At 45.3% G+C, this 12,798-nt stretch overlaps 1 protein-coding gene across 5 annotated transcripts in view; it reads right to left on the bottom strand.

Annotated features, from left to right (window-relative positions):
- FNDC3A (fibronectin type III domain containing 3A) overlaps positions 1 to 12,798 on the bottom strand; it is a 381,088-nt gene that overhangs the window by 49,794 nt on the left and 318,496 nt on the right. For all 5 annotated transcript variants that reach the window (XM_077298073.1, XM_077298074.1, XM_077298077.1 and 2 more), the window contains 6 exons: positions 11,508 to 11,646; positions 10,570 to 10,638; positions 5,190 to 5,308; positions 3,374 to 3,479; positions 765 to 937; positions 135 to 248 (listed from right to left, as the gene is read on the bottom strand). In XM_077298073.1, coding sequence (XP_077154188.1) covers positions 135 to 248; positions 765 to 937; positions 3,374 to 3,479; positions 5,190 to 5,308; positions 10,570 to 10,638; positions 11,508 to 11,646 — 720 coding nt within the window. The remainder of the gene's footprint in view (positions 1 to 134; positions 249 to 764; positions 938 to 3,373; positions 3,480 to 5,189; positions 5,309 to 10,569; positions 10,639 to 11,507; positions 11,647 to 12,798) is intronic.

Below are 12,798 nucleotides of genomic sequence, written 5' to 3'. Positions count from 1 at the left end.
AGATCTAGTAAGGCGTTTGGACCGTGACTGCGGTTCCTTATTAATATTAACCGCTATAAGAACCACTTTTTTTTTTTTCAAAAAGCGGCCTGCCGCTATGACTACAGGACATCAGTTTTATTTTCTTCTCTTACCTCCCAGTGTATAAGTGCACAGGTTGCAGATCTGCAGCTTATCTGAGGCGGTTTGCATTGATCTGGGGGTCCTGGTGCGGTTGTAATTTCACTCTTTTCAGAAAATGGTCCAAACTAAAGAATATATAACAAAACATTTATCAATAAAATACTAACATTAAAATTACAACTACCGAAATGGTATCACAACGTGCCATAAAGCAAGTACACCACATTTAGAATCGTGTTTAAGCATAAACATCTAGAATCTCCGGACTAGGACCATTGCATCTTTCCATGGAGAGCAGACTTCCCTATCTCACTATAGACTTCTATGATATTCTCCACATCGATCAGTAAAGGCAGTCCTATGCCGCCTTCTTGGGTCTTACAGCCAAGAAGAATCTGGCACAAAGATGGCGAGGTTTGGGAGAGAGGACTGCACGTGTACAGGGTGTTCATAGTCTGGGAAGCTTTACTTCTACAGGGATGAGGCACCAATCAAACGTAAAATTAGATGGACACTTCCGCTAAAGATAATCCATGAGTTCAGGGATCTGCATGAAAAGTAGCGATCAGGATGACGACCACCACCACAAATTTTCAGAACATAATGTAAAATGACCACTCATAGTGCAGAAATATACACACCCCAGCTTTGTTTGCTGCACGTATCCGGAAACTATAACCTTTTCCTGGCAGAAGGCCACAAACTGTGTGCTCAATCTCATTTCCTTGGTATACCTCCCTCTGTTCACCTTCACAAGCAGACATCTCCAGGCTGTAGCAGGTGACTGGAGATCCACCATCTACAGGAGGGGGCGCTGTAGGCATAAAAAGTAACACTGCTATATATGATAGACAAGAAATATATACATGCATATATAAAGCGGTGTTATGATAAAGAGAACAAGATATGTGTCCTAATATTATACAAGCAGGATGTTACAGGGACTGTGTCATCAGAAAATAATTAGTGATGAGCGAATATACTCGTTACTCGAGATTTCCCGAGCAACCAGGTAACCCCCACATGTACATATGCTGGCTAACAGATGTAAATCATTCAGCTGCAGCAAGAAAAACTAAATCTCCGAGAACTAAAAAATGCATGCTTGAGAAATCTCGAGTAACGAGTATATTCGCTCATCACTAAAAATAATCTTTTGTTTAAAGGGAACCTGTTAGGTTGATAATGTTATTAATGTGCAGCTCCCGGGGGCCGCCAGCTGTCAGTCAAAGTATACTCCTTTCTGACTGAGCGCTCCTTACATCAGCATAAGGCATTTGTAAAATTGGAGGCTTCCAGGCCGGGAGAGGCGTATAAGGTTAGGGTCCCATCAAAGGGGTACACCTTGCCGTGCTTGATGGGCTCCTATTAATTGGCCAATTTGTGCATGAGGTATCTTCATTTATTAATTTATTTTTCAACATTTTCTATAGCAGTACTGCAGATTCAATTTCATACATACATTCAATGTTTGCACACCATAGCATTTCAGAAAGCAGATGTTAGTCAAAGTGTTGGGGCGTGCTTACTGACGCTGCTTACCATATACTGAGCGGTGACTAGAGCTGCGCCGGTACGCCAGTATGACTGAAGGTCGGCTCCCAGGAGGAATAAAGTTCATTTTCTCACAGGTGCCGCACTTTCATTATTGCGGCTTTGCACCTTCCTAATGTTATTAATCTGCAGTTAACCCCATTTCTGAAGGTTAATTGAATTGTCTGACCTGACAGGTTATCCTTAAGTAATTTTTTTCTGTTATGTTAAATGTATTATTTATTTTACATTTCCATACCACTATTTACACAAAATAAATCTGAAATCTTCTAATTTTTACACTGGCCACTAGACCTTTTAGAGGACTAATTTTTCCTAATTTATACAGAACACTTCAGAAGTTTCAGCATGCTCAGATAACCCTACAAACAAATAAGGTCTGGGTCAGACTATGCTGAAAAAATAAGTACTGTACATACTCGAGTATAAGTCGACCCGAGTATAAGCCAAGGCACCTACTTTTGCCACAGAAAACTGGGTAAGCTTATTGACTCGAGTATAAGCTGGGTATGCATTGTCCCCCATATCCCTGTCCTGCTATGTGTGGCTCCGCTTGTCCTGTCCTGGTATGAGGCTCTGGTATGTGGCTCCGCTTTTCCTGTCCTGGTATGGGTGGCTCCTTCTGCTGTATGCATGGCTCCCCCGATCCTGCATTGCTCAGCTCCCCCGGTCCCACATTGCACAGCTTCCCCCGGTCCCACATTGCTCAGCTCCCCAGTCCCCCATGGGTCGGCTCTCCCCCCTTCCCCTGGTTGTATGCATGGCTCACATTGCCCCCCCCCCCCTCCCCGTCATACTCACCCTCCTCCTGGCTGCATCTCCGTTGTCTGGCACCTCTCATCTCCTCTGCGGTCACGTGGTACCGCTCATTAAGGTAATGAATATGCGCTCCACGCCTATGGGAGTGGAGACAAATCCATATTCATTATCTTAATGAGCGCAGCACAGGAGAGCCGCCGGCGCTGTGACAACGAGATGCAGGGACGGAGATGAAGCGACGGAGGGTGAGTATGATGTCCACTCCCCCTCCCCCCACCAGCGTTCTGGACAATTGACTCATGTATAAGCTGAGGGGGGCGTTTTCACCACAAAAAATTGAGCTGAAAATCTATATATAGAGTAATCTTTTTTTTGTTCATAATGATAAAACACGTAAGATATAGATATATATATATATATATATATATATATATATACACACACATATATATATATATATATATATATATATATATATATATATATATATATATATATATATATATATATATATATATATATATATACACATATACACACACACACATATACACGTATATCAAATATAACCTAACACAATTTAAACAAGAAGTCATTTTCTTAAAATCCAAAACAAGACCACCAAGAGCAAATACAAAAAAAAGTATTTTGCTATAAACATTAATGGAGACCTGACCGCTCTCATGAATGGTCTATTGTAGTACAAACTTGCATTCCCTATAAAATAACAATTCTTTGACCAACTTTTCCTCTGTTACTAAACTTGGATGTTACCACCACTGTCTGTGTGCAGACACTATCAATGTCAGCACTGGACAGTCTGAGAGTGAGTGGGGATACATCCCATCGAAAAGGAATTCCAGGAGGTATCAGAGGAATTGCACAATACAGAGTTTTAAGATGTTTTATAGGTAAATGTAAATGCTGCCAACATTACCCCATCGTAACTGGACTTCTCTTGCCCGTGGTCTGCCTTGGAGTCTTGGTGGCTGGCAAGGTCCAGGTATCACAGCTGGGGTCTGTACTGTCAAATACTCGGAAGCCTTAAGAAGTCACAAAAAATAACCCTAATAATTAAAAGTTCAGCGACAAACCCCACTGATTATCATCATGTGTATGGCAGAACTAAAAAGTGTAGCTTTATTTTTGGGGAGTACCAGCTGTGAAGAATGGTTACAAAGAGCACCTCTAGTTCTGGAGGACCTGGATACACAGACAACCTATCTGATTGGAAAGGTACTGTGCAATGTTTAATTCTCCTGAGGTGGTGCTGCAGGGAAACAGAATACTTTCTATCAAGTTGCCCACAGATTACAGCTGATTGTTAGGGGTCCCAGTGAGGGGATATTTTGTGATCTGTTACAACTGTCAATGTTTCCAACAAGTAGGAATGGTCCACAGCAGAGAACCCCATTAAGAACCTACAACCACGGACCATTACCCACGGCCACCTCAATGATCATACTGTGTGGTATAAAATCTCCATTGGGTAGAGGAAATTTGATCAGACTGAACAGTGTCTTTGCTTTGGCCCCACCATGGCCAGGGCACTAGTTACTGCCAGTAGCAATATGAACTGGATATAGCCCAATTATTGGCCTAAAACATAAAAGTGGCAAAACCAAATTCATCAACGTTACTGTAGGTTACACAGCGGGGTATAAAAGGGTTCAAATTAGTGATCATGGATCTATGAATGTAATATGTCATTCTGCTGAGGGATTTTAAGGCGACCCTCCACCTGATTACAAATTTCACAATAAATGCAAAAGGAATAATTAATAGCTAGTGCTCTCCTACTGTGGAATTAAAAAAAAGAAACTCGTACAAATGCAGAGAGGTTATGGCAGAGTTGAAGACCCTACCCGCAGACCCACCCCGATGCATGAAGAGGCTATTGCACCAAAACTTCTAAGGTGAATTAAACAAGAGCCAGGCTATGAAGCTTTTCACTACAGGTATCCATTAAATCAGGGTGTGTATGTGTTTATTATGGAGAGGGGCAGTGTGGGGGTATATTATAGAGAGGGGCAGTGTGGGGGTGTATAATACAGAGAGAGGCAGTATTAGGGGGATATTCTGTGCAGGAAGCACAATGAGGGGCAATTATTTATTCAGGGGCATAGCATAGCATATGAGATATTTATATTTATGGGGCAGTATAAAGATACTTTTAGTTTTAGGGGCACCATGTCACGATGTGCTGCTGAAGATGGAGAAGTCTGGATAGACTAACTCAGGGCATGAAATTGCATCATGGCGTCCACACAAAATGGAGAAAATAAGGAGAACAACCTAAATCATAACAGATGTTGTACTGTAGTTCCTGCATGGTCAGTCTTATGATGACTGTTAATAACTCACCATTGTTAAGGACATACCGGGAGTTGTAGATCCATGCAATACAACTGAATATGGGGATGACCTGCCTTTGCAATTGATCGCTGTATTAGCTTGGTGCTGTACTGTATAGATGTACTGATGGTGTTTCTGGGCCTGCATTCATGTACTGACTGTGGTTCTGGTGCTGTATTCATGTACTAATGGTGCATAAATTACAGCAAATCTGTCAATGCTCACCTAATGCTAATTTACGTTTATATTAAAGTGTGGAGATTGTCATAAAAAAAATGAAAAAACCTGCACACTGTCATCAACTTGTTGACACCAGAAAACCTTTGAGAAATTTCCCTCAAAGCTCATCTGCATCACTATTATAAACTAATTAATCAAGAAAATGTAGCAAATCATACCGGGCTTTGTCCACCTTCACTCACGCAGATAACATGAATCCTGTAGGAGCAGCCAGGGCTCAGGTGGTCACACACATGTTCTCGTGCCACCCCAGAGTACGTAGTGTCCCAATTGTTTCCTGAAAGATTAGATTGGCGCCAATCACAAACCATTGTCTTAATACCATCTGTGCTGGTTTCCTACAATTGCTATAACAAGGATTTTGAGATGCACAACTAAACATCAAAGCTTCCTAGAGTCAATGTAATAAATTCATAAGCGGAAACTCATTGACCAGCCCCGATAGACGAGAAATCTCACATGTTGTGTATTGTACACATGATTTAACAAAGAATCTGTCTTAAAAATATGCTTATCAGGTGGATTGAATAGCTTTAAATGAACAGAACACACGTCACAAAAGTTGGAGGTACAGCTCTATCACAAATACAAAATATAGAAACAGGGAAAACAAAAGATGGATGGTTACACAAATATAGAAGAACATGTCAGAGCAGACACCGACAAAAGGACCAAACAGGATAAAAAGAGCAAAATACATTGTAGAGCAGGGTTACTATCATTATAGATATTAATAACTAGCTACTGAACCCGTTTTACGCCCGGGTGGTGAGCATTTATATTGGTATATGGTCTCCATCCTGGTATGTGCTGCTCCCATCTTGCTCCCCCATCCTGTCATGTGCTGCTCCATCCTGCGTCCCCATCCTGTCATGTGCAGCTCCATCCTGCGCCCCCATCCTGTCATGTGCTGCTCCCTTCCTGGGTCCCCATCCTGTCATGTGCTGCTCCACCCTGCGCCCCCATCTTGTCATGTGCTGCTCCCATCCTGCACCCCCATCCTGTCATGTGCTGCTTCCATCCTGCACCTCCATCCTGTCATGTGTGCGCCCCCATTCTGTCATGTGCTGCTCCCATCCTGCGCAACCATTCTGTCATGTGCTGCTCCCATCCTGCCCCCATCCTGTCATGTGGTGCTCCCATCGTTTGCAACCATTCTGTCATGTGCTGTTCCCATCCTGTGCCCCCATTCTGTCATGTTGTGCTCCCATCCTGCACAACCATTCTGTCATGTGGTGCTCCCATCCTGCACAACCATTCTGTCATGTGCTGCTCCCATCCTGTGCCCCCATTCTGTTGTAATGTGCTGCACTCATTCTCCCTGTTCCTGTTTCCATTCTGCAATATGTTGCTCCCATCTTTCTCTCTCCGGCTGTACTGCCTGAGCGCGGCTGTACTGCCTGAGCGCGGCTGTACTGCCTGAGCGCGGCTGTACTGCCTGAGCGCGGCTGTACTGCCTGAGCGCGGCTGTACTGCCTGAGCGCGGCTATACTGCCTGAGCGCGGCTATACTGCCTGAGCGCGGCTATACTGCCTGAGCGCGGCTATACTGCCTGAGCGCGGCTATACTGCCTGAGCGCGGCTATACTGCCTGAGCGCGGCTATACTGCCTGAGCGCGGCTATACTGCCTGAGCGCGGCTATACTGCCTGAGCGCGGCTATACTGCCTGAGCGCGGCTATACTGCCTGAGCGCGGCTATACTGCCTGAGCGCGGCTATACTGCCTGAGCGCGGCTATACTGCCTGAGCGCGGCTATACTGCCTGAGCGCGGCTATACTGCCTGAGCGCGGCTATACTGCCTGAGCGCGGCTATACTGCCTGAGCGCGGCTATACTGCCTGAGCGCGGCTATACTGCCTGAGCGCGGCTATACTGCCTGAGCGCGGCTATACTGCCTGAGCGCGGCTATACTGCCTGAGCGCGGCTATACTGCCTGAGCGCGGCTATACTGAGTTCAGTTGAACTGCCTGAGTGCGGCTATACTGAGTGCAGCTGTACTGCATAAGTGCGGCTATACTGAGCGTGGTTGTACTGCCTGAATGCAGCTATACTGAGTGCGGCTGTACTGCCTGAGTGCAGCTGTACTGCGTGAGTGCTATACAGAACGTGGCTGTACTGCATGAGTGCGGCTGAGTGTGGCTGTACTGCGTGAGTGTGGCTGTACTGTGTGAGTGTGGCTGTACTGTGCGAGTGTGGCTGAGTGTGACTGTACTGTGCGAGTGTGGCTGAGTGTGGTTCTACTGCGTGAGTGCGGCTGAATGTGGCTGTACTGTGCGAGTGTGGCTATACTGTGCGAGAGTGGCTGTATTGTGTAAGTGCGGCTGAGTGTGGCTGTACTGTGTGAGTGCGGCTGTACTGCGTGAGTGTGGCTGAGTGTGGCTGTACTGCGTGAGTGCGGCTGAGTGTGGCTGTACTGCGTGAGTGCGGCTGAGTGTGGCTCTACTGCGTGAGTGCGGCTGAGTGTGGCTCTACTGCGTGAGTGTGGCTGTACTGTGTGAGTGCGGCTGCGTGTGTGTGGCTGTACTGCGTGAGTGTGGCAGTACTGTGTGAGTGTGGCTGTACTGCGTGAGTGTGGCTGTACTGCGTGAGTGTGGCTGTAATGCGTGAGTGTGGCTGTAATGCGTGAGTGTGGCTGTAAAGTGTGAGTGTGGCTGTGCTGTGTGGCTGTAGTGTGTGAGTGCGGCTGTACTGCGCGAGTGTGGCTTTAGTGTGTGAGTGTGGCTGTACTGTGTGAGTGCGGCTGAGTGTGGCTGTACTGCTTGAGTGCGGCTGAGTGTGGCTGTACTGCGTGAGTGCGGCTGAATGTGGCTGTACTGCGTGAGTGCGGCTGAGTGTGGCTGTACTGCGCAAGTGCGGCTGAGTGTGGCTCTACTGTGCGAGTGTGGCCGAGTGTGGCTCTAATGCGTGAGTGCGGCTGTACTGCGTGAGTGTGGCTGTACTGCGTGAGTGTGGCTGTACTGTGTGAGTGTGGCTGTACTGTGTGAGTGCGGCTGTACTGCGTGTGGCTGTACTGTGAGTGCGGCTGAGTGTGGCTGTACTGTGTGAGTGCGGCTGTGTGTGTGTGGCTGTACTGCGTGAGTGCGGCTGAAGGTTGCTGTACTGCGTGAGTGTGGCTGAGTGTGGCTGTACTGTGTGAGTGTGGCAGTACTGTGTGGCTGTACTGTGTGAGTGCGGCTGAGTGTGGCTCTACTGTGCGAGTGTGGCTGTACTGTGTGAGTGCGGCTGAGTGTGGCTGTACTGCATGTGGCTTTACTGTGTGAGTGTGGCTGTGCTGTGTGGCTGTAGTGTGTGAGTGCGGCTGAGTGTGGCTGTACTGCGCGAGTGTGGCTTTAGTGTGTGAGTGTGGCTGTACTGTGTGAGTGTGGCTGAGTGTGGCTGTACTGTGTGAGTGCGGCTGAGTGTGGCTGTACTGCGTGTGGCTGTACTGCGTGAGTGTGGCTGTACTGCGTGAGTGTGGCTGTACTGCGTGAGTGTGGCTGTACTGCGTGAGTGTGGCTGTGCTGTGTGGCTGTAGTGTGTGAGTGCAGCTGAGTGTGGCTGTACTGCGCGAGTGTGGCTTTAGTGTGTGAGTGTGGCTGTACTGTGTGAGTGCGGCTGAGTGTGGCTGTACTGTGCGAGTGTGGCTTTAGTGTGTGAGTGTGGCTGTACTGTGTGAGTGTGGCTGAGTGTGGCTGTACTGTGTGAGTGTGGCTGAGTGTGGCTGTACTGTGTGAGTGCGGCTGAGTGTGGCTGTACTGTGTGAGTGCGGCTGAGTGTGGCTGTACTGTGTGTGTGTGGCTGTACTGTGTGAGTGCAGCTGAGTGTGGCTGTACTGTGTGAGTGCAGCTGAGTGTGGCTGTACTGTGTGAGTGCGGCTGAGTGTGGCAAACTGTGTGAGTGCGCTGAACTTACTGCCTGAGTGTGGCGCCGGCTATAATGGACACATCACCCCTGCAGCCAGCACAGCGAGGGCTGACTCTGCCCACTCGCGTCACTGGTCACATGCTGGTGACATGACCGAAGGTCCTGGAGCTCCGCTGGGCTCTACATCTACCCTGACCGGAGCTGCAGAGCATGGAGCCCCCATGGCCGGTATGTTAGGGGGGATACAGGGGTGTGTGGAGCCCCCATGGCCGGTATATGGGGGGGGGGATGAGCAAGTTCGGCTGCGTCACTCTGGTCCAGACTGCGCTGGCGCGGATCGTCGCGCTTGCGCAGTCTATAAAGGCTTCGGACAGAGTGACGCTCCCACCGTTATATTATAGATACTATGGTCCTGGTTCATCTAAGCAATTTTTGCCCAAATTCAGGAGTAAATGGATTCAAAAAGTTTGCCGAATTTTTGGCACAACTCAGACTTGGGGAAAAGTTTGTGACTTTTGACATTTTTCACAACTACGCCACAATGGCCGGAGCTGGAACGTGAGAGATGGAAGCGGGAGAGTGACGCCACAGCTCGTCTAATTCATAACGAGTAAGAAGCTCCCGATTCATTAAGAGGTATGAAACACTATATAAATCAGCAGCGGATGACTCCACCAAGCTCCCTCAAAGACCATCTTGATAAATGACTGCCTAAGTGTATATATGTGAAGAATGATTTGTACAGGTACATCATCTCATGGTGTTAAATTTCCCTCTGCTTTCTCTATTTATACGTCTGCTCTAAAAGTACATAATATAGTGAGATTGTGTTCATACATGACAGAAAACCATACAGTATCCAATGTAAATTTAAAAGGTAGCCAAGATCCCTCATAAGGAATGATTGAGGGTCGAAGTATTCTGTAAAAATTACAGTGGATCCATAAGAATAAGCTGCCTGCATATTATAATGACAGGTGTGTTGGGCTAGGATTTTAAATTTCCCTAAAATATACTAATGTTAAGTTGCATTTTCACTGCACAGTCATCAGGAAACGAGCACTCCTATTTATCCTGCCGATCGCCCCAGAGAAATGAGTGAAATGATCTTCAGGTTGGCCCAAAAGATGGTCCTTCTTGGCAGCGCATTGCCATCTAGAAACAAGACCTGGGCTGCCGAGAACAAAGGCAGCCTATGAGCACAGATCAATTCATTAATGATTATTCTGTGCACAGTTGAAGTGTGAAATGACTGTCAACCGGCAAACATGTCATGTATCACCGCACATCGGCTGGTGTAAATGTCCCTCCAGGTTCTTAGCTACGAAGTTATATAGTTGTAACAAGTCTATTGGGTTCATGAGTATTGCGCCCTCTTCTGGTGCAGAAGGTCAAATCCGGATATTAAAGCAAACTAGGAGAAGATGACAGGACAACCAACCATGGACCAGCGATTTCCAAACTAATTATTAAGAGGGAACCCTTAAAAATATTGCTAATTGTGAGGGCACTTGGTGCAGGCGAGGGTAATGCATTCTATCATTGAGGGTCCTGGGGTGGATTTGTAGATTGTGGAGAACTGTGCCTGGAAACGATTCAGGACTTGAGTGTATATCATTATATTCTACAACAAATTTTGCACAGTCATTTAAACCTATGCTGATCCCACAGCAAAGACATAGCAGGAGTTAATTACCGCTTTGCTCTTCAGATATTTCCACAATATACTTAGTAATTGTTGCTCCTCCATTATCTTTCGGTGGATCTAAACAGAAACAAAAAAGTTATTTCGTTCATCAGAAAAAATAAAAAACATTCTTATAAAGAGGACAATTCAGAACAGCTGTTAAAAAAATATATTTTTTTTTCCGAGACTGAATCACACGTGTATGTAATGTACAGCACATGGATGCAACACGCATGGCGTCTGTTCCCATCATAGACAGATACATCTGCATGTATAGGTTTGGTTTGTGGACTGGATCACACAAATATTTAATTTTATTTTTTTGCTACAATGTGTCAGTTTTTAAAAAAAAAAAAAAGATTTAGAGAATGGACCCAACATTAGAAGTATAGAGGACAGAATGTTCCTTAAAGGTACTGGGAGTTTTGGGGAACACAGTACACTGCATTATATGCAGTTCTATATTGCCAGCTTTATTTATATACGGTAATAACAAATTATAGCAAATCTATTATTAAAGAAACAAGGTGTGACCGATCCAAGCAGTCCAAGTAAAAGTGCAAGTTCACCTTGTCGCATTTTATGTACAGAATTCACATCACAAGTTACTGTCTGTTTTATAATCCAGAGCTGCAGTTACAAATCTGTTGGATGAGATTTCTGACTTTATCTTTTTGGCTGAATGCCCGCAAAAGAGTGGATTTAAAACCAAGTAATACAGATTATTTTTTCCCTATGTTGCTGGTAATTTGGGTTATTGGACCCTTGATCAGTGTCAACCTGCAAAGCTGTAAATGGGATATAACAAGCTCAATAGTAATAAGTAATGCTATGTACTTACAAAGTTACGTTTCTACTTCATACAGAATACGGCATAATTACGGTAGGTATAATACTTCAAAACTGCTCAGATAAAACCTAAGACAAATGTAACCAGCAGCACTTACCCCAAGCTATGCGGAAGTTTTGTGCATGGACCTTTCCTTTCACAGTAGGCTTTGATGGTGCACCAGGCCTGTCTGGAAGGGTCACAAACTCCACCACCTCGCTTGGACCGCTCTTCCCTTCTGAGTTATATGCAATAACCTAGAATTAGGGTTCCAGATTGAATATTGGAAGACATAACTAACAGGTGCACAATCCTTAGCTGTACTAACACTGCAGAGCAGATAATAGAACTTCGATAATAAATGTAACAAAAGATTTGCTTGCATGCAACTTCCAGGAACATTTGGTCTACATGGGGCAGACTAAGTCGGATAAAGAAAGTGCTCCAGTGTTATTTTTGTACATAAGGTTAAAAGGGTTATTCCCAAGATGTCTCAAACAGCATACAGCTTTCCAGTCTCTTGGTTTGTGACAGGCCGGGCTCTCTTCCTTGAGTGACAGTTCAGGTGAAGAGCAGAGCTGTAAAATTAGGAGAACTAAAAAGCTCAGCATACGTTCTGCAATAACACATTAAGCTATCAGTGATTTGCTCTGGAGAGTAAATAGCTATCACCATATTTACACAGAGATGACAGGGAATTTGGACAAGCACACCACTCAGGAAAGTGAGAGCTCTGATTAGGAGACCTGCTCTGAGACCAGCTGATGGTGGGGGTTGGTGATTTTGACAGATTTGTAACAGCAGCTTGTCAGGGGCTGAGACAAGCATCTAACTGATCTTCAGAAATCAATGGGCTGGGGAGAGATGGATGGTATGTTAGGAGTTAATATATTTCCTGAAATGTAACTATTTTGCACTCTTGGCCAAGGTCTGAGCAGGCACTAGTGGCTGAGCTTCATGAAAGCCAGCTGTACACTATGAAAGATAAAAGCTCTCACTTAAGGAAAAGGACATAAGATCGAAAAGGAAAATAAATGGCAAACTTTCTTATTTTCATGCGGTCTAACTAAAGCAATTTAATATCTATAGAATACTAAAAAAAAAAAAAGCTTAACCTTTAAGGAAATTACAGAAAACAGAATACAAGTTATAATTTCCCATTGATCTCTACTATTTTCAGCTGGAAAATGGAGAATGAAAAGGGTCTTTACATGTACCTGACCTTTCCAGTGACATTTCAGAAATAGCGGTTGTGGGTGCCCTTGAGAATTAACACAGTTCCTGACCATGATATGACCTCTATCCTGTATTTTTTTTTTACCAGCATAGCTGCTTTGATGTCTCCCACATACAGAACTCACAGACTTGACGGAGTCCTGCTCCCCTGTATCTATATAGTACATATTCAG

Source organism: Ranitomeya variabilis, chromosome 3 (genome assembly GCF_051348905.1).
Source record: "Ranitomeya variabilis isolate aRanVar5 chromosome 3, aRanVar5.hap1, whole genome shotgun sequence".
In the NCBI taxonomy this organism is placed as follows: domain Eukaryota; kingdom Metazoa; phylum Chordata; class Amphibia; order Anura; family Dendrobatidae; genus Ranitomeya; species Ranitomeya variabilis.
The sequence above is the reverse complement of the archived record's forward strand: the minus strand, read 5'-3'. Positions and strand labels throughout refer to the sequence as shown.